The sequence below is a fragment of the Pistacia vera genome, unplaced genomic scaffold (assembly GCF_008641045.1).
Source record: "Pistacia vera cultivar Batoury unplaced genomic scaffold, PisVer_v2 Contig296, whole genome shotgun sequence".
Classification (NCBI taxonomy): domain Eukaryota; kingdom Viridiplantae; phylum Streptophyta; class Magnoliopsida; order Sapindales; family Anacardiaceae; genus Pistacia; species Pistacia vera.
In genome coordinates this window covers 423,468-445,671 of record NW_022196108.1, presented here as the reverse complement: position 1 = coordinate 445,671, position 22,204 = coordinate 423,468, and the positions used below count along the sequence as shown (strand labels likewise).

General features: G+C 40.8%; 1 protein-coding gene and 1 pseudogene across 1 annotated transcript; both read left to right on the top strand.

The window, feature by feature from the left end:
* The first annotated feature begins 2,804 nt into the window (after positions 1–2,804).
* Positions 2,805–5,334, top strand: LOC116135183 (laccase-14-like). The gene is made up of 7 exons (XM_031420886.1): positions 2,805–2,897; positions 2,977–3,128; positions 3,212–3,456; positions 3,561–3,683; positions 3,776–4,379; positions 4,468–4,820; positions 5,201–5,334. Exons 1-7 carry the CDS (start codon positions 2,805–2,807, stop codon positions 5,332–5,334), a joined length of 1,704 nt encoding a protein of 567 aa, XP_031276746.1.
* Positions 5,335–7,394: 2,060 nt separating this feature from the next.
* Positions 7,395–17,578, top strand: LOC116135182 (annotated as a pseudogene).
* Positions 17,579–22,204: the final 4,626 nt, after the last annotated feature.

The window sequence follows — 22,204 nt, the reverse complement described above, 5'->3', positions numbered from 1 at the left end:
AGCTTCTTGGTGGTGTCTGTTGCCTTCACTTTCCCTTAACGGCTATTTCCTCGACCGCCTCCTGGGGTTTTTTTGCCCACGAGACTCTCGCTCATTCGTGAGCAATTGCCTGCAGGGTTGGTGGTGTTGATCGCCCCCTGGCGGTGTCGAAACAGATTATCGACCTACATAATTCATACCTGTTGGGATAACGCTGGTGAAGCGCGACTATTCGGGGTTCGAGGTTCTGGGCGACTGATTGTTGGTTTCTCAGCTCAGCCATGTTCTGTTGCACCGCCTATGCAACCATTGTTCTGATCATCTCCATCAGTTGGCCGTTCTTGGGATTTGATGTCCCTGCCCCTTGATTGTTTGTAGCGTACTGAGCTGGCGGCACCGGTGGTCAGCGTCTAGCATTCTCTTATTGCACCTCCTGGTGGGCATGTTCTCGTGATTTTCGGTGGTAGTTCTTGATCTGGTGAACACCATTTTGGTCCTGGGACAGGTAAATCGTGTGAATGTTTGCTGTGATCTTTGGAATAGCTGCGGAGGCCCTCTTTCGAGTTCCAAAATATTGATACGGAAATCTACACCAACTAGCGAGATCTGATCGACCTTGTCGGGATTGGAACTGATGTGTGCGTGATTACAAGTAATCAGTGATGGGTGAATGGAAATGCTAGAAAATAAATGACAAAAAGGACTTTTAAAGTGGTTCGGCGAAGTTAAACGGCCTATGTCCATTGCGTTTTGCTTATATGCTATGAGAGCTTACAATGTAGTTTTAATCTAGAATTCCTATCCCCTTCCTCATCATTTTAAGGGGTATATACAAGATTTACTCCGATATTCTCGCGATCAGGCTATATGATTGCGCAAATATTGCAGTTAAATCTGATAGTTCTTGTAATGTCTGGGATCTGAAGTTATCTGAGAATCAATTGAATGATCATTCGAGTTGTCCGTGACTAGCTCGTGCTGGGTCGAGCTACGACTCGACAAGCTTATGCTGGGTCGATCAATCATAGTCACCGAGGTTATTCTGGATTGAGCTATATCGTCGCGTCGGCCCGAGTTTGGCGGAAAAACCACACACAACTGGAAGATAATTCAAATATTAAAAAAAAAAAAATTGATTTTTTTTTGTGATAATAATTTGTATTTTTATTCATGGGACCATCATTCTATTTTTAATGAAATATTGTCTTGAAATTTATAAGCTATATACATAATTTGTTGCGTGCTTTAGAAGCTAACGGCTTTCTATTTTATATTTCACTGGTTTGAATAGAATACTCTGCATTTATCTACTCTTATCTATTATCCACATTAATTGTTAAAAGGATGATCCTTTTTTAAATTTAATTGACTAAATTCTCATCATAAATTTGTTTCATTTTCTCCATTGGTCATATGTTAGACATCTTTTTTACTTACAGCAAATTGTGGGGCGAGAAAACTGAAGTCAACCATAGAAATCTTCCTGATAAACATGTTGGAATAATTAAAGTGCTATTGCTGATTTGACGGCGGATTTGTGACTAACCATTAGAATATTTGACAGAATTCTTTGTGATAAACAAGTAGGAAGCTAAAACCCTCATTGGGAATTCAAGATCATCCAATGTAAGACTCCTAGTAGTGAATAATCTATCTCCCCTTTCTTGTCCTAGTACTCATTGTCGATTGAGATGAATGACCATTTATATAAAAGTTAACTGAACCCACCTAAAACTTTTTATTTTATTTTATTTTTAGGCTCTTGATTGATGTTAAATTAATGAAGAGATTGACCTGAGAGCGTTTTTAAAAATAGCGTATAGCTGTAGCAACGTGGCCACTGAAAATTTGAAACTACCAGTTTATTCACTTAAGAAAAAGGGAGAAAGAATGAATCCCATGAATTTGTCTAAAAGATTGTGAGCTGTTTGTGCCAGTTAAACAATTTATTTTATTGAAATCATTCCGTATGGGACGGAGGTCCAAAAGAATAAAAAATTACTTGAGAAATCATCAACAATGTTTATAAATTCCAACAGTAATCGACGGGACATCCTATAATGTTAGTGGAAGTTGGTAGCCATTAGTTCTCGACTCTTTCGATTGGTTCATAACCATCAGATTATGACTTTTACATCGTGATTTAAGGGTTTCATCAATCATTGCTAGAACGTGTAACAGTTAATTGATTTATAAAATTGCTCGTCTTTTGCACCTGCAATAAACAAATCAAAAATTCAGAATTATGGAAGTCAATTGTCATACATTGTTGTTCTCTTCATTATAATTTCCATTTGCGGGTTAAAAATAATTATTGTATGTAACATCTATGCATAGAGGTACCAGTTACCCCCTTTACTTTTTTTTTTTTTGTATTTAATATACATGTTTCTAAGTGTTGGAAAATGTATATACTTCCATCAAATGAAGTCAATGAACGTTAAAAAATAAAATTTTGAAATTTTTAGCTTGAAGTTGTTTTTGCTTTGTAGTGTTTATGATGGTACATCATGTATTGAAGTTCGCATTTAAAAAATTATAAAATGCATTCAAGAGATACTAACTATACTAGTTTGGATTATTACAACTACTTATATTTTAATTTGATAAATCTATCTCTTGTCAAATAATGAGAAGTAGTCATAAAACAGTTTAATAATTCAATTTTAACAACACTTATCTTAGTTGACCACATATGTTTATTGTTGTGTACTGTACATTACTCAACATGTTGACTACATAGTATAAATAGCTTGACAGGTGCAGCTGAATATGTCAGAAAAGAGAGTTAATTGGCAACCTAGGAACACAGAATCAAGAGAAGAATGGATAGAAAAAACATCTTTTTCATTCTAGTGTTCTTGTTTCTGGACGGGCTGCTCCATTGCATGGCTCTCACACAGTATTATGATTTTGTTGTAAGTGCCTCTACATTTTTTCATTTACAGTTTATGATTTATGTTTGCTAATGAACTTATGATTTATGTTTCATTGCAGCTTCAAGAAACGAATTTCACAAGGCTTTGTAGCACGAAAAGCATGTTGACTGTAAATGGCAGTTTCCCTGGGCCAACCATAAAGGCTCGTAAGGGCGATACCGTGTTTGTTAATGTCCACAATCAAGGAAACTATGGTGTCACCATTCACTGGTGATGACTTTCTCTGTCACAATCTCTCTTTAAATCGTTAGATGATGAATCAACTCTGAAGAATTTTGTTTTAAATTTTGCAGGCATGGAGTGAACCAACCAAGGAATCCATGGTCAGATGGTCCTGAAAACGTAACACAATGCCCAATTCGACCTGGAACAAACTTCACTTATGAGGTGATATTGTCCACTGAAGAAGGAACACTCTGGTGGCATGCCCACAGTGACTGGACTCGCGTATCAGTTCACGGGGCCATTGTTATTTTACCAGCTGCTAGAAAAAGTTATCCATTTCCTAAGCCTTATGTTGAACAGACAATCGTACTTGGTAATAAAATATGAATGTACTTTAACCGGAAGATTATTACCGGTGGAAATGTGGTAACCATTCTTAGCTGTTAATTTAATTTGCAAATTGGATTGTATTGGCAGGATCCTGGTACAAGCAAGACGTGCCGGAAATGCTCACTAATGTCCTGAAGGGCGTAATTCCAAATGTTTCAGATGCTTATACCATCAACGGCCAACCTGGGGACTTATACAATTGCTCCAATGGTAAATATACGATTAAAATATTTCATGTTAATTTGTATTTTGAGATCTCATGTATAAAATTTACTCACGAGTATCATCATTTTATGTTTCAGATTCAACATATCGCCTGAAAGTTAAGTTTGGCAAGACTTATCTTCTTCGCATAATCAACGCTGTGATGAATGAAGAAAACTTTTTCGGAATTGCGAACCACACCCTCACTGTCGTTGGGCATGATGGAGCATACATAAAACCGATAACAACCGATTACATTTTGATAACTCCTGGACAAACAATGGACATTTTGTTCACAGCAAACCAAAATCTTAGCCACTATTACATGGCTGCTAGTCCTTTCTTTGATAGCGTTGTCGCTTTTGACAACTCCACGACCACCGCGATCGTTCAGTATGATGGCAAATATACTCCTCCATCCACTCCTTTCTTTCCAAACCTGCCCTTTTACAATGATATAAATGCTGCACAAAACTTTACTAACCGCGTAAAGAGCTTAGCAACTGACGCATATCCGGCCAATGTCCCCAAAAATATCACCACACAATTGTATATTACAGTTGCTCTAAATCGTATTTTGTGCCCCAACAATTCTTGTCTTTCGCCAACTGGTGATGGGCCACTTGATAATAAGCAGTCTTCAAGTTTAAACAACGTTAGTTTTGCGACTCCTCAAGTTAGTATACTTGATGCATACTACAGGTATGTTAGTTTTTATCGTTGTTTTCTAATTTGTTCTTTTTGAGCCCTGATTTCGTGACTCCTTATTATCAAACATTTTGAAATGTAGGGGGTTGAGTAACGTTTTTCTTGGAGATTTCCCAAATCAGCCGCCCAATTTTTTTAACTTTACTGGTGATGTTTCGGATGTATCAATATTCACCGCGAGCGGGACAAAGGCGAGGCTCATAAATTATGGTGAAGCAGTTGAAATTGTGTTCCAAGGAACAAATCTCCAGGTGGCAGAAACCCATCCTTTGCATTTACATGGTTACAGCTTCTTTGTGGTGGGAACTGGTTCTGGGAATTTCAACAATGAGACAGATCCTTCATCTTATAATTTGGTTGACCCACCAGAACTTAACACCGTGAACGTTCCCAGGAATGGATGGACTGCAGTTCGATTTTTTGCTAACAATCCTGGTGAGTGTCCCTGTACTTGGTTGCACGTCAATTAACTTTACATAGTCAAATCTTATAATACCTTAGACGTCTAGGAAAATAACTAAATATAATATTTCAACTCTGTACCCAAAATAATAATTATATACAAGTTGTTTTGTCAACATCACATTTGTTAGTTGATATGAAACATAATACAATTCAAATAAATTGTCACATCAATTAGATTATATATAGAGTTGAAATAAATACTTTATAATTATTTAAATTATTCTACAGAAAATTAGTTGCAATCAGATTTTCAGGTTTAACCATGTCATTCTTCTAAAATAAACGGGTTTTTGCCAATGGATTATAATATTAAATATTCTCTAACTTGAATGATTTTTAACTTTTTTCAGGAGTGTGGTTTGTGCATTGTCATTTGGAAAGGCACGCCACCTGGGGCATGGATACACTTCTCATTGTCAGGAATGGGCAGTCCGATGATCAGAAAATTCGACCACCTCCTGCCAACATGCCATCTTGTTCTTAAGTTATTTGTATTCTTAGAATTGTTTTCTTTTTTCGTTTTTTAATTTTTTTCATCTCTTTCATATTTTTGGTTTGAAGACTTAAATAATGAAAATAATGTATGAAAGGCTGCTTGGTGGTGCAATGTTCGCTGGGACATGTTACACTCTTGGCATCGACTCTACTGAGCATCGGAATATAATATTACATATTATGATGAGATTTAGTTGCGACGAAAAAACTGACTTTGGGAGACATGTTTGTGGTGATATATAGTATTTTCTGATGATTTGTCTTTGGAACTTAAGGACTATGCATGGTTTAATAAAAGGAAGGCATTCATTCATTGCGCGATTCTCCTTCTCTTGTAATTTATTCCTCAATTCATTACTATGGAAGGAAGTTAAATACATTTAATTTCCTTGTTAATTAGTTTCAAATTGTCATGTGTGACTAGAAAATGTGATACGTTATAGGGTTAAAATGGTAAAATCATGAGTGACCCATAAAACTTACTAAGTTCACATGCCCAACAAGAAGTAAAAGAAGTCCAAAACAGGGCAAAGGATAAACCCAATACAAACCTGTTAGTGAGGGATCTTTGTATATAATGCTGTTAGTGAAGCAAAAATCAAATATATTTCAGATGATAACAGCTTGGAGAATTGATTAATAGCATATAAATGCAGCCTGGAGAATTGATTAACAGCTTTTGGCTTCAACTAACTTTGTTGTTTTGCTTGAGGGGCGATGTTAGTGAAGAATAAAAATCACAACTGCTACCGGTCTAATTGATAAAAGGTCGGTTCAGAAAAAGCATAGATCCTACAATGTTAAACTGCCTACGTCCATGTGTGTTCGCTATATGCTGTGAAGAGCTTACAATATAGTTTTTAATCTAGAATTCATATCCCTCTCCTCATCGTTTTAAGGGGTATATATACAAGATTTACATAAAGAAAAGAGCGAAAATAAAGGGTCACAATTGATTGGAACTGCAACTCTGATATTCTCGTGATTGGGCGCTATAATAGCGCAAAGATTGCTGTTAATTGATCGTTCCCGTAATATATGGGATCTGAATTTGTCAGGGAATCGACTGAATGATCATTCGGTTGCCGGACTAGCTTGTGTTGGGTCGAGCTACGACTCGACGAGCTTATGCTGGGTCGATCAATCATAGTCACCAAGGTCATTTTGGGTCGAGCTATATCCTCGCGTCGGCCTGAGCTTGGCAGAAAAACCACACACAACATCTGCCCTCTAGTGTTCAATGCTCGTTTCGGGCTTCAAAGACTATCGCTCGATCTGACGCCTAGCTCGGCTTCAATAGTGAGTCTTTGAGAGCATGCTCGAATCGGGCTTCCACGGCCGCTTATGTCTAGTCGACGTTCCTCACACTTGGACATTATTACCTATGCCACCTATCAAAACTCATAATATAGAAAGTCAGTGTATAAATGTAATTTCCGCGTGGTCATGTTGCATTAAATGCGGCAACCTTTGTCAGTTAAGTTTTGTTGCGCGTGGATGAAGATAGCTATTACCGCGAAGTTGAGACGTCGTACGATGATGATTATCATTTTTATGGTTTGTTGCACCTCGTGGATGGTCGACAGTGGCCATGTCCAAGGGTTGAGATCGCTCAACGAATGAAGGGCTAGGATTGATTGTGAGTCGATGGTGAGATTTAACTTCGCCCTTTCGTCTTCCATGCAAAAATCACTATAAAAGGTGGCGAATATTCAGAACAGTTCTCTGAAAGTTCTCCAGCCTCCTGGTTTTCCTTGCCGTTGCTCTCTCGTCGTCGCGGTGGTCTTTCTTACGAGTTCTCAGCACGCTCTTTATTTCGGTAAGATTTATTCTCTTCTTTGCTCATTTTTCTGACTTTTGTGCTGCTAAAAGGTGGCTGCTGTAGTGGCCACATTGGTTGTTTTGAGATTTTAGTAGGGTTTTTGGGTGCGTTTCCGGTGGTCTTGGGTTTTGAAGGGGTTTATAACTGCGGTGGCCGTCGATGTCCTAGGTAGGTCGCGTGACCTCTGTTATTGCGCAAGCTACTTTGGGTGCCTGAGATGGAAGCGAATGTGGAATGGTTGCCGAGTTGTTCGAGCTCTAACACGTGTTCACTATTTTTTCAAGTACCTAGAGTTGAGCTTTAACCATGTCCTCTCTAGCAGTCGCACAATAGATCGAATGTTCGATTCACCAGTTGGCTTGGCAGTACTGGGGGACGTGTCCCCCAAGATATTTGAAGAGTTTATTGCCAGAAGCTCGGACCCTGATGCTACGGGTTTGTCTGACTGTGCTTCGATCCAACTAGCTCAATCGTCGCCGTCTTCAGTTCACAGCTATGGAAAGAGCCCCAATCCTCGATCACCCTTGGAGATCTTAAACAAATCAAGCCGGCCTATGCGCTGTACTCAACCTGATGACCCGGGAACACTCTTGGAAGAACCCTCTAGTCGATGGGTGGAAACTTCCAAGACTCTCCTCAGGTGCGAGGTATCCATCCCCGCACCCTTTTATCGATAAAGTGTTGAGGAGATTCGACATCGCTTCTCCCAACTGACGGCCAACTCCTACTTGATCTTTATCGGGGTATACATCGCGTACATGACGTTGAGTTAGGCCAGCCGTCCGTCGAAAAGCTTGTACACTTTTACAGGCTCAAAAAAGGGCAAAGCCAGACGTATTACCTTTCCAAGGCGAGGAAAGTAAGTTTCAACGGGCTGATCGATGTCCCAAAGAAGGTCTCGCATTGTGCTCCTAATTCTTCTTCTACGAAGCTGGGATGAGCGGTGTCTTTGCTCTAGAAGCGAGTAAGGCTTTGGCGCTCGTGTACACGAGGACAATTTTGAACTTTGCTTCATTATTTAATCGAATTTTTTTTGTTGTAGCTAATGTCAAGCAGAACTATCTCCCTACAATGAGCTTGCAAGGCTGCGATGTTTTAGCAATCTTCTCGACAGTTCGTGCAACGTCCATGAGCTTCTTACTCTTCGTCATCTAAAGGCGTACAACTTTTGTAGGACGAGGCCAGATTTTTAGCGCTATTGGAAAAATGCAAATTGTTGCTTGCTTGCGTTTGATTTCCTGTGCAAATTGATCACTAATTTGTTTTCCTTTTTCTTTGCAGAATGTGGCTGAAAAACCCAAGAGCCTTAAGAAGAAAATGACAGCGTCGACGGTTGCCCAGAAGGCGCCGACTACCTCGGTGACAAAATAGCTAGCAGATGTTACTGGCACGAAGCGTGCTAGAGGCGAGTGGGCGGAGGGCCTAAGCGCGAAGAAATCTATGACCGCCTCTTAGTAGGCTCGAGAAAAGTAAAGTACCCCACGCAGCATGATGGCTCGGGGAAGAAAAAGGTGATTGAGCCTTAAGGCGGCTCGGGCAAAGAGGTCGCCACGCATGTTGGCAACCTCCAGAAAAACGCGGCCGCAAGAAGCCTACGCCTGCGTACGGCAGCTGCTCCAGGGGGAGTAGACCTGGCCCGTCCAAGCCAAAGGATGAGGGGACGGGCAAGGTGATCGAGGCTGAAGTCGATGCCCTGAACGAGCAACTCCTGTATACTTGATGGACGACGACTGTGAGTCACTATAGATCTGATGGACTCTGCCCCCAGTTCTCTGTAAGACGAGACCTACACAATGCCTTATATTCGGCTTTGTTATGGAGACGTTGAACCCGAACCTTATTATAGCCCTGATTGATCTCCCTTCGGACTTTCGAGCAAGACATCCGCTCATGTCTTCTTCTCATTCAAGGAGCCATCTATATACATGGTCCATAGCCATAAGTCACCACTATGGTTGCTGTTGCTCGACTCTTTTCTGAGGTATCTATCTTTGGCAGGCTTGGCTCGATGTCTGGCTATAAGAGAACTCAGATATAAAGTCCGCCACGACTTGGCCTTTATAACATCATCGGGATGTACTTAATGTCGTGCTGCCTCATTTTTATTGTCCACTAGATCAATCTACCCGATGCCTCAGGCTTCTACATTATTTTCTTCAAAGGGAAGTTCTCAGTACATGGATGAAGTGCCTGAAAATAGGGTCTTAACTTCCTTGCGACAATAACGAGGGCATAGACGAGCTTTTCCATCTCTGGGTATCTTGTCTTCGCATCGAGCAATCTCTTGCTCAATAGTCAACGGGTCATTGTATTACTCCCTTTCCCATACCAATGCGCACTGACAGCGGATTTGGATACCGATAGATATAGTAGTAGCGGCTCACCTTGGATGGACTTTAACAACAAGAGGAGCTACCCGATGTGTTCTTTCAGCTCCTCGAAGGCTCTCTCACACTTTTCTATCCATTTGAAACCTTTCTAACCTTCAAGGTCTTAAAAACAATAAACACCTATTCGTGGCTTGGGAAACGAACCTATTGAGTGCGGCCACACGTCTAGTCAGATCTATACTTGTTTATGCCAGTCAGGCTTTTCATGTCGAGCAAAGCCTGAATCTTCTTCGGGTTAGCTTCTATGCCCTGTTGGTTTAAAGGAAGCCTAGAATTTTCGGAGCTCACTCCGAAAACACATTTCAAGGATTGAGCTTCATTTGTTTTTTTTTGAGGATGTCAAACATTTTCCCAGGTGCTTAATATGACTTTTGGTGACCTTTGACTTGATGAGCATATCGTCAATGTATACTTCCATGGAATGGTCGATTTGATTGGCGAACATCTGCTCACCAAACGCTGTAGGCACGCCAGTATGCTCTTCGTTAGGCCGATACATCGATCTGGTTATATCCCGAGTATGCATCCATAAAGCTAAGTAGTGACGTTTCCCACCGTCACATCTACAAGGTGGTCGATCCATGGTAGTGGAAAGTTATTTCAGATAGGTTTTGTTTAGATTCGTGAAGTCGATACAAGTACACTTGTCATTCAACTTCTTGACTAGGTCGGGTTAGCAAACCAGTCCGAGTACTTGACTTCCCTGATAAAGTTGATTCCTAGGACTGTCGACTCATTTTTAGCGCTTGAGAGCATTCTGCATCCTGACCCTATTTTTATTTCTTATGCTGAGCATCTAGGTTGAGGTTTAACCTATGACATATCACCTCGAGGTTGATTCCGACCATATCAATGTATACCACGCGAATGCGTCAAGGTTCTTCTTTAGGAACTTGACTAGATATCGACTATCACCTACTCCATTGCTGCCAATCTTCATTGCGGTAGTTGGATCCTCCTCACTAACACTTACTCCTATCAGCTCCTCGGTTGGTCCCGCAACAGACTCTTCTTTGTGGTCGTGAGGATTATGGAGTCTTCTACGGTTCGAGGTTTGGCTTGGACTCTGCGACGATCATGTCTTTGGTGTGGCACCATCTCTGCGCAATGTTTATGGCCCGATTATAACATTCCCGTGATTCTTTGGTGTAGCTCTTAACTGTGTGAATCCCCGGAAGTGAAAATCTCATTGCTTGGCAGCGCACTGATATAACGTGCATCTCAAATCATCCAGGATTGGCCTCGTCCACCACCAAGAACTCAGCGATAATAGTTCTGACTTTTGGTTCGGCCCACGAATTACGAGGAGGTTGATAGTACCTTTGGGAACTAGGCTGTCCCCGTGAACCATAGACGTACGAAGGGCACGCTCGCATTCCTTTCTTGAATCCACTCCTCGAAAGGTCCCAGAAAATAAGTTTGTCACACTCCCGTTGTCGACCATAACTTTTAATACTCTTTGTTGTCAATCCTTGCTATATTACGATCGCGTCATGATTGTGACGAGGGATGTTTGCACTCGTCAATTGTGAACCGCACTACCTCGCTTTTCTTTTGGGCCGTTAGGCAGCTTCTGTTCGTAACTTATTATTCGGATCGAGTCTGTTCGGGCTCATGAGCGTTTGCTCACGGGCTCGCCTCAAGCTTCCGCTATATCCAATCCTCAATAGATTATATTCACAAAGACCTGTTGGGGTTTGGCGGAACCTGCTGACCTGGGGTCTGTGTTTGGCCTGGGATCGGGTTACTTGCTTGCCAAGATTCTCTCGAGGTGGTTTTGCCTTAAAAATTCTTTCAAATGATCTCTTCTATCAGGTCCTCGATGTCGTCCTTCAGAGCCCGACAGTTATTCATATTGTGCCCGACATCCCTGTGATCCAACATTATTTTTGCCGATCTCTTCTCTTTGGAGCCCCTCTCTCTTTCGGAGTAGCAACCTCTTACCCTTGGGATACCTCAAAGATGTAGGCGATGTCTGAGTAAGGGCGGTGTACTCTGTATACCGTGGAACTGCCTATCTCCACGATTATCTATTCTCGTTTCTTGGGAATATGTTACGATCTTTGTCACTTCGGTCTTGGCCCCCACGTATCCAAGAGCGATCTGTCTCTTGTCCGAGACCCCCGTGTCAGCTTTCGGCTAATGTCGCTAACGAGCTTTCTACTCGTTGGTATTTTCGGCCATCTGGTAGAATTTGGCCAGGCTCACATGGTCTTCGTTCTAGAGCTCTTTCACAGCTCGCATTAGACCTGAACCCTGCGATCAGGAGAGTCCGAATGGATTCTTCGGGGCATTAGCGACCTTCGCCTGCTCGTTCTAGAACCTTATCAATACAGGTTAGCGATTCGTTTGTGCTCTTGGCGAATGTTGCTCAAGTAGTTGAGCAGCATTGCAAACTGTCTACTCGCTTGAAACTGCTGTAGATATAGCGTGGAGAATTGTTGCCAAAGTTGATGGAGTTTGCCTTGAGCTGCTTGTACCACTCTTGGCATCTTCGACTAATTGACTACGAAGTGCCGAAATTTCGTTGTCAATGACTTGGTGTAGCTCCATCGGTCATTAAGTTGCAAGGTGATCTTTGGCTGCCCTCTCCGTCGAACTTGCTTTCTGGTGCCCTAAATCTTTGTGGGAGTGGGGCTTGGCGAACTTCCTCTTAAAGGAGGAACTTACATTTTCTTCCGCCAGGTTTTCTGGCGAGCTTTTAGATCGTCGAGTATCTTTGCATGTGATCCAAGTCTTCATTTTGGTTCCCTGGTTGGCTCTGTTAAGCTGTACCTCGAGCAAGTGGGTTCGCAAGTCTTTTACTTGCAAAGCTCCTCTAATGCGCGCGTTGATACGCGAGGTCGAGTCATAATAGCTGGGTTGGTAAGTGCTATCAGCTTGTTATGTGTTGCTCACGACGTCGGTCATAACCGGAACGTCGTCATTGCAGAATGATGCACGTGGCTTGCTTTGCAAGCCTGCGAAGATTGATCTTGCCTTAGGCATGAGTTAAACCGGCACGTTGACGTTGGGGATACCGTCGAGCTTCTTGGTGGTGTCGTTGCCTTCATTTCCCTTAACGGCTTTTCCTCCGCCCGCTCCTGGGTTTTTTTGCCACGAGACTTTCGCTCTTGCGTGAGCAATTGCCTGCAGGGTTGGTGGTGTTGATCGCCCCCTGTGGTGTTCGAAACAGATTGTCGACCTACATAATTCATACCTATTGGGATAACGCTGGTGAAACTGACTGTTCGGGTTCGGTTCTGGCGCTGATTGTTGGTTTCTCAGCTCACCATGTTCGTTGCACCGCCTATGCACCCATTGTTCTGATCATCCCATCAGTCTGGCCTTTCTTGGGATTTGATGTCCCTACCCCTTGATTGTTGTAGCGTACTGAGCTGGCAACACCGGTGGTCACTCCAGCATCTCTTGTTGCACCTCCTTGGGCATGTTCTCTGGTTTTCGGTGGTAGTTCTTGATCTGGTGAACACCATTTTGGTCCTGGGACAAGTAAATCGTGGTGAATGTTTGTTGTGATCTTTGGAATAGCTACGAAGGCCCTCTTTCGAGTTCCAAAATATTGATACAGAATCTACACCAACTAGCAGATCTATCAACCTTGTCGGGATCGGAACTGATGTGTGCGTATTACAAGTAATCAGTGATGGGTGAATGGAAATGCTAAGAAATAAATGACACAGAGACTTTTAAAGTGGTTCGACGAAGTTAAACGGCCTACGTCCACTGCGTTTTGCTTATATGCTATGAGAGCTTACAATGTAGTTTTAATCTAGAATTCCTATCCCCTTCCTCATCTTTTAAGGGGTAATACAAGATTTACTCCGATATTCTCGCGATAGGCTTATGATTGCACAATATTGCAGTTAATCTGATAGTTCTTCGTAATGTCTGGAATCTGAAGTTATCTGAGAATCAATTGAATGATCATTTGAGTTGTCCGTGACTAGCTCGTGCTGGGTCGAGCTACGACTCGACAAGCTTATGCTGGTCGATCAATCATAGTCACCGAGGTTATTCTGGATTGAGCTATATCGTCGCGCTGGCCCGAGTTTGCGAAAAACCACACACACGGAAGATAATTCAAATATTAAAAAAAAAAAAAATTGATTTTTTTTTGTGATAATATTTGTATTTTTATTTCATGGGACCATCATTCTATTTTTAATGAAATATTGTCTTGAAATTTATAAGCATATACATATTTGTTGCGTGCTTTAGAAGCAACGGCTTTCTATTTTATTTCACTGGTTTGAATAGAATACTCTGTCTTATCTACTCTTATCTATTATCCACATTAATTGTTAAAAGGAGATCCTTTTTTAAATTTAATTGACTAATCTCATCATAAATTTGTTTCATTTTCTCCATTGGTCATATGTTAGACTCTTTTTTACTTACAGCAAATTGTGGGGCGAAAAAACTGAAGTCAACCATAGAAATCTCTGATAAACAATTGGAATAATTAAAGTGCTATTGCTGATTTGAGGCGGATTTGTGACTAACCATTAGAATATTTGACAGAATTCTTTGTGATAAACAAGTTGGAAGCTAAAACCCTCATTGGGAATTCAAGATCATCCAATGTAGACTCCTAGTAGTGAATAATCTATCTCCCCTTTCTTGTCCTAGTACTCTTGTCGATTGAGATGAATGACCATTTATATAAAGTTAACTGAACCCACCTAAACTTTTATTTTATTTTATTTTTAGGCTCTTGATTGATGTTAATTAATGAAGAATTGACCTGAGAGCGTTTTTAAAAAAGCGTATAGCTGTAGCAACGTGGCCACTGAAAATTTGAAACTCAGTTTTTCACTTAAAAGGGGAAAGAATGATCCCATGAATTTGTCTAAAAGATTGTGAGCTGTTTTGTGCCAGTTAAACAATTTATTTTATTGAAATCATTCCGTGTGGGACGGAGGTCCAAAAGAATAAAAAATTACTTGAGAAATCATCAACAATGTTTATAAATTCCAACAGTATCGACGGGACATCCTATAATGTTAGTGGAAGTTGGTAGCCATTAGTTCTCGACTCTTTCGATTGGTTCATAACCATCAGATTATGACTTTTACATCGTGATTTAAGGGTTTCATCAACATTGCTAGAACGTGTAAAGTTAATTGATTTATAAAATTGCTCGTCTTTTGCACCTGCAAAAACAAATCAAAAATTCAGAATTATGGAAGTCAATTGTCATACATTGTTTTCTCTTCATTATAATTTCCATTTGCGGGTTAAAAATATATTGTATGAACATCTATGCATAGAGGTACCAGTTACCCCCTTTACTTTTTTTTTTTTGTATTTAATAATATGTTTCTAAGTGTTGGAAAATGTATATACTTCCATCAAATGAAGTCAATGAACGTTAAAAAAAAATTTTGAAATTTTTAGCTTGAGTTGTTTTTGCTTGTGTGTTTATGATGGTACATCATGTATTGAAGTTCGCTTAAAAAATTTAAAGCATTCAGAGACATTAACTATACATTTTGGATTATTACAACTACTTATATTTTAATTTGATAAATCTATCTCTTTCAAATATGAGAAGTAGTCATAAACAGTTTAATAATTCAATTTTAAACACTTATCTTAGTTGACCACTATGTTTATTGTTGGTACTGTACATTCTAACATTGTTCTACATAGTATAAATAGCTTGACAGTGCAGCTGAATATGTCAGAAAGAGTTAATTGGCAACCAGGAACACAGAATCAAGAGAAGAATGGATAGAAAAAACATCTTTTTCATTCTAGTGTTCTTGTTTCTGGAGGGCTGCTCCATTGCATGGCTTTCACACAGTATTATGATTTTGTTGTAAGTGCCTCTACATTTTTCATTTACAGTTTATGATTTATGTTTCTAATGAACTTATGATTTATTTTCATTGCAGCTCAAGAAACGAATTCACAAGGCTTTGTAGCACGAAAAGCATGTTGACTGTAAATGGCAGTTTCCCTGGGCCAACCATAAAGGCTCGATAGGGCGATACCGTGTTTGTTAATGTCCACAATCAAGGAAACTATGGTGTCACCATCACTGGTGATGACTTTCTCTGTCACAATCTCTCTTTAAATCGTTAGATGATGAATCAACTCTGAAGAATTTTGTTTTAAATTTTGCAGGCATGGAGTGAACCAACCAAGGATCCATGGTCAGATGGTCCTGAAAACGTACACACTGCCCAATTCGACCTGGAACAAACTTCACTTATGAGGTATATTGTCCACTGAAGAAGGAACCCTCTGGTGGCATGCCCACATGACTGGCCTCGCGTATCAGTTCACGGGGCCATTGTTATTTTACCAGCTGCTAGAAAAAGTTATCCATTTCCTAAGCCTAGTTGAACAGACATCGTACTTGGTAAAATATGAATGTACTTTAACCGGAAGATTATTACCGCTGGAAATGTGGTAACCATTCTTAGCTGTTAATTTAATTTGCAAATTGGATGGTATTGGCAGGATCCTGGTACAAGCAGACGTGCCGGAAATGCTCACTATGTCCTAAGGGCGTATTCCAAATGTTTCAGATGCTTATACCATCAACGGCCAACCTGGGGACTATACTATTGCCTCCAAAACAACGTTAGTTTTGCGACTCCTCAAGTTAGTATACTTGATGCATACTACAGGTCTGTTACTTTTTATAGCTGTTTTCTTATTTGTTCTTCTCGAGTCCTGATTTTGTGACTCATTATTATCAAACATTTTGAAATATAGGGGGTTGAGCAACGTTTTTGTTGGAGATTTCCCAAGTCAGCCGCCCAATTTTTACAACTTTACTGGTGATGTTTCGGGCGTATCACTATTCACAGAGAGCGGGACGAAGGCGAGGTTCATAAATTATGGTGAAGCAGTTGAAATTGTGTTCCAAGGAAGTAATCTCCAGTTCGCAGAAACCCATCCTTTGCATTTACACGGTTACAGCTTCTTTGTGGTCGGAACAGGTTTTGGGAATTTCAACAATGAGACAGATCCTTTATCTTATAATTTGGTTGACCCACCAGAACTCAATACTGTGAACGTTCCAAGGAGTGGATGGGTTGCCATTCGATTTTTTGCTAACAATCCTGGTAAGTGTCCGTGTATTTGGTGGCACGTCAATTAACTTCACATACTCGAATCTTATAATAATGCCTTTGCATTTAGGAAATTAAAAAAAAAAATATAATATTTGGACTTTATATCTAGAATTTGTCAACATCACATTGGTTATAATAGTAAAAAAGATACAAAAAAATTGATTGTCATATCAATTAGATTATTTATAGAGTTGAAATATATTATCAGTGTTGAATTATTATGTGGCAAACTGTCTCCACCACAAGAATCGTTGAAAGGATTTTTGTTTTCTTTTTAAAAATACAGGAATAAAAATTTGTTGCAATCAAATTTTGACCAACGAAACTGATCATTAAATGGATTTTTAAGTTTGGGGTACAAATCTCGATGATGCTTTGTCTTAAACTCGATTATGTTTTTGCCGATGGATTATAATATTAAAATTTCTCCAACTTTACTGATTTTTAACTTTTTTCAGGAGTGTGGTTTATGCATTGTCATTTGGAAAGGCACGCAACCTGGGGCATGGATACAGTTCTCATTGTAAGGAATGGGCAGTCCGAGGATCAGAAAATTCGACCACCTCCTGCCAACATGCCATCTTGTTCTTAAGCCATTTGTATTATTCCTTTTTTTTTTTTTTTAGTGTCATTCATATTTTAATTATTTGGGAATCATTCATTTCTTGTGGGAAGACTTAAATAATCAACATAATGTATGAAAGGCTGCCTGGCCGTGCAATGTTCGCTAGGACAAGTTACACTCTTGGCGTCGACGCTGCTAAGCATCAGAATATCATACATATTAGGAAGAGATTTTGTCGCGACGAAAGAAGTGACGTCGCAGACATGTTGTGGTGATAAATAATGTTTTTTGATGGTTTGTTTAATAAATGGAAGGCTTTCATTAATTGCGCAAATCTCCTTTCTCTTGGCAATTATTAATTCAATTCATTACGATAGAACGAAGATAAATACATTTAATTTCTTTGTTAAATAGTTAAAACTTGTCTAGAAATACATCATTTTATTGCGCAATCGTGTGACTAAAATATGTAACCAAAAACTTCAGTGGTTGTTGAAGCAATTGTTCAATATGAAGGCAATTATTTTTTCCCCTTCATCTCCTTTCTTCTCAACTCTTTCAAGTAACACTGACATAAATGCTGCACAAAACTTCACTAACTGCATAAAGAACTTAGCAAGTAAAGAGCACCCGATCAATGTTCCACAAATTAAATATCAGCACCAATCTATACATCAGTTTCTTTGAATCGATTGTGAAAGGAAACTGCTATATTACTACGTTGTCCAGCTTGAGGGAGGATGTTCATGTAATCTCAGAAGAATCCGAGAAGACTTAATTACTGCAGCAACTCAAAATGAAGATTCAAAGTGCTGTAGTTTTGTTTAAAAGAAGAAATGAAGAAAGAGAGCCGCTGGGTATTTTGAATGTTTGTTAGATTAGGTAACGGTAACTTCAAACCGCAAACGTTACGGCGAAGTAGTTAAAATTCTGTTTTTACAACGGAATTCAAGTCCGCTGTTAGGTACCGTTAGTTTGTGTTTTACTTAAAAAAAAAAAAAACTCTGCGTTTTGATAATAGAAGCAACTTTGTATTGTATTTAAGAATTATCGAAAAAAATAACAATTCATCAGTTCTCATTTTTTCTCTGAATTTTTTCTCTGTTCTCTCTTTTACTCCTAAGTTCTTCATTAAATTCTCAGTCTATTATTCTTAATTTGGTTTATGCATTGTTATAATTTTGTTGCCTCCTTGTTCTTAATTAGTCATATGCTTAATTAACTAAGTTGCCTTTAGCTTTTACTAAAATGATTTCGATTTTAGTAATATAGGGAAGTGTTGATACATAAATCTGCACCAACCAGTGAGGTTTGATCGATCTTGTCGGGATCAGAACTGATGTGTGCGTGATTACGGGTAATTAGTGATGGATGAATGGAAATGTCAGAAAATAAGTGACAAAGAGGACTTTTAAAATGGTTTGGCGAAGTTAAACTGCCTACGTCCATTGTGTTTCGCTTATATGCTGTGAGAGCTTACAATATAGTTTTAATCTAGAATTCATATCCCTCTCCTCATCGTTTTAAGGGGTATATATACAAGATTTACATAAAGAAAAGAACGAAAATAAAGGGATAACAATTGATTGGAACTGCAACTCTGATATTCTCGTGATTGGGCGCTATAATAGCGCAAAGATTGCTGTTAATCTGATCGTTCCCGTAATATATAGGATCTGAAATTATCAGGGAATCGACTGAATGATCATTCGGGTTGTCCGCGACTAGCTTGTGTTGGGTCGAGCTACGACTCGACGAGCTTATGCTGGGTCGATCAATCATAGTCACCAAGGTCATTTTGGGTCGAGCTATATCCTCGCGTCGGCCTGAGCTTGGCAGAAAAACCACACACAACATCTGCCCTCTAGTGTTCAATGCTCGTTTCGGGCTTCAAAGACTATCGCTCGATCTGACGCCTAGCTCGGCTTCAATAGTGAGTCTTTGAGAGCATGCTCGAATCGGGCTTCCACGGCCGACCTTATGTCTAGTCGACGTTCCTCACACTTGGACATTATTACCTATGCCACCTATCAAAACTCATAATATAGAAAGTCAGTGTATAAATGTAATTTCCGCGTGGTCATGTTGCATTAAATGCGGCAACCTTTGTCAGTTAAGTTTTGTTGCGCGTGGATGAAGATAGCTATTACTCGCGAAGTTGAGACGTCGTACGATGATGATTATCATTTTTTATGGTTTGTTGCACCTCGTGGATGGTCGACACGTGGCCATGTCCAAGGGTTGAGATCGCTCAACGAATGAAGGGCTAGGATTGATTGTGAGTCGATGGTCGAGATTTAACTTCGCCCTTTCGTCTTCCATGCAAAAATCACTATAAAAGGTGGCGAATATTCAGAACAGTCATTCTGAAAGTTCTTCCAGCCTCCTGGTTTTCCTTGCCGTTGCTCTCTCGTCGTCGCGGTGGTCTTTCTTACGAGTTCTCAGCACGCTTCTTTATTTCGGTAAGATTTATTTCTCTTCTTTGCTCATTTTTCTGACTTTTGTGCTGCTAAAAGGTGGCTGCTGTAGTGGCCACATTGGTTGTTTTGAGATTTTAGTAGGGTTTTTGGGGTGCGTTTCCGGTGGTCTTGGGTTTTGAAGGGGTTTAACTGCGGTGGCCGTCGATGTCCTAGGTAGGTCGCGTGACCTCGTTATGTTGCGCAAGCTACTTTGGGTGCCTGAGATGGAAGCGAATGTGGAATGGTTGCCGAGTTGTTCGAGCTCTAACACGTGTTCACTTATTTTTTCAAGTACCTAGAGTTGAGCTTTAACCATGTCCTCGTCTAGCAGTCGCACAATAGATCGAATGTTCGATTCACCAGTTGGCTTGGCAGTACTGGGGGACGTGTCCCCCAAGATATTTGAAGAGTTTATTGCCAGAAGCTCGGACCCTGATGCTACGGGTTTGTCTGACTGTGCTTCGATCCAACTAGCTCAATCGTCGCCGTCTTCAGTTCACAGGCTATGGAAAGAGCCCCAATCCTCGATCACCCTTGGAGATCTTAAACAAATCAAGCCGGCCTATGCGCTGTAACTCAACCTGATGACCCCGGGGGAACACTCTTGGAAGAACCCTCTAGTCGGATGGGTGGAAACTTCCAAGACTCTCCTCAGGTGCGAGGTATCCATCCCCCCGCACCCTTTTATCGATAAAGTGTTGAGGAGATTCGACATCGCTTCTCTCCAACTGACGGCCAACTCCTACTTGATCTTTATCGGGGTATACATCGCGTACATGATCGTTGAGTTAGGCCAGCCGTCCGTCGAAAAGCTTGTACACTTGTACAGGCTCAAAAAAGGGCAAAGCCAGACGTATTACCTTTCCAAGGCGAGGAAAGTAAGTTTCAACGGGCTGATCGATGTCCCAAAGAAGGTCTCGCATTGTGACTCCTAATTCTTCTTCTACGAAGCTGGGATGAGCGGTGTCTTTGCTCTAGAAGCGAGTAAGGCTTTGGTCGCTCGTGTACACGAGGACAAATTTTGAACTTTGCTTCATTATTTAATCGAATTTTTTTTGTTGTAGCTAATGTCAAGCAGAACTATCTCCCTACAATGAGCTTGCAAAGGCTGCGATGTTTTAGCAATCTTCTCGACAGTTCGTGCAACGTCCATGAGCTTCTTACTCTTCGTCATCTAAAGGCGTACAACTTTTGTAGGGACGAGGCCAGATTTTTAGCGCTATTGGAAAAATGCAAATTGTTGCTTGCTTGCGTTTGATTTCCTGTGCAAATTGATCACTAATTTGTTTTCCTTTTTCTTTGCAGAATGTGGGCTGAAAAACCCAAGAGCCTTAAGAAGAAAATGACAGCGTCGACGGTTGCCCAGAAGGCGCCGACTACCTCGGTGACAAAATAGCTAGCAGATGTTACTGGCACGAAGCGTGCTAGAGGCGAGTTGGCGGAGGGCCTAAGCGCGAAGAAATCTATGACCGCCTCTTAGTAGGCTCGAGAAAAGGTAAAGTACCCCACGCAGCATGATGGCTCGGGGAAGAAAAAGGTGATTGAGCCTTAAGGCGGCTCGGGCAAAGAGGTCGCCACGCATGTTGGCAACCTCCAGAAAAACGCGGCCAAGAAGAAGCCTACGCCTGCGGGTACGGCAGCTGCTCCAGGGGGGAGTAGACCTGGCCCGTCCAAGCCAAAGGATGAGGGGACGGGCAAGGTGATCGAGGCTGAAGTCGATGCCCTGAACGAGCAACTCCCTAGTAACTTGATGGACGACGAGCTGTGAGTCACTATAGATCTTGATGGACTCTGCCCCCAGTTCTCTGGTAAGACGAAGACCTACTAACAATGCCTTATATTCGGCTTTGTTATTGGAGACGTTGAACCCGAACCTTATTATAGCCCTGATTGGATCTCCCTTCGGACTTTCGAGCAAGACATCCGCTCATGTCTTCTTCTCATTCAAGGAGCCATCTATATACATGGTCCATAGCCATAAGTCACCACTATTAGGTTGCTGTTGCTCGATCTTTTCTGAGGTATCTATCTTTGGCAGGCTTGGCTCGATGTCTGGCTGATAAGAGAACTCAGATATAAAGTCCGCCACGACTTGGCCTTTGATTAACATCATCGGGATGTACTTAATGTCGTGCTGCCTCATTTTTATTGTCCACTAGATCAATCTACCCGATGCCTCAGGCTTCTACATTATTTTCTTCAAAGGGAAGTTCGTCAGTACATGGATGAAGTGCCTGAAAATAGGGTCTTAACTTCCTTGCGACAATAACGAGGGCATAGACGAGCTTTTCCATCTCTGGGTATCTTGTCTTCGCATCGAGCAATCTCTTGCTCACATAGTACACGGGTCATTGTATTACTCCCTTTTCCCATACCAATGCTGCACTGACAGCGGATTTGGATACCGATAGATATAGTAGTAGCGGCTCACCTTGGATGGGCTTTAACAACAAGAGGAGCTACCCGATGTGTTCTTTCAGCTCCTCGAAGGCTCTCTCACACTTTTCTATCCATTTGAAACCTTTCTAACCCTTC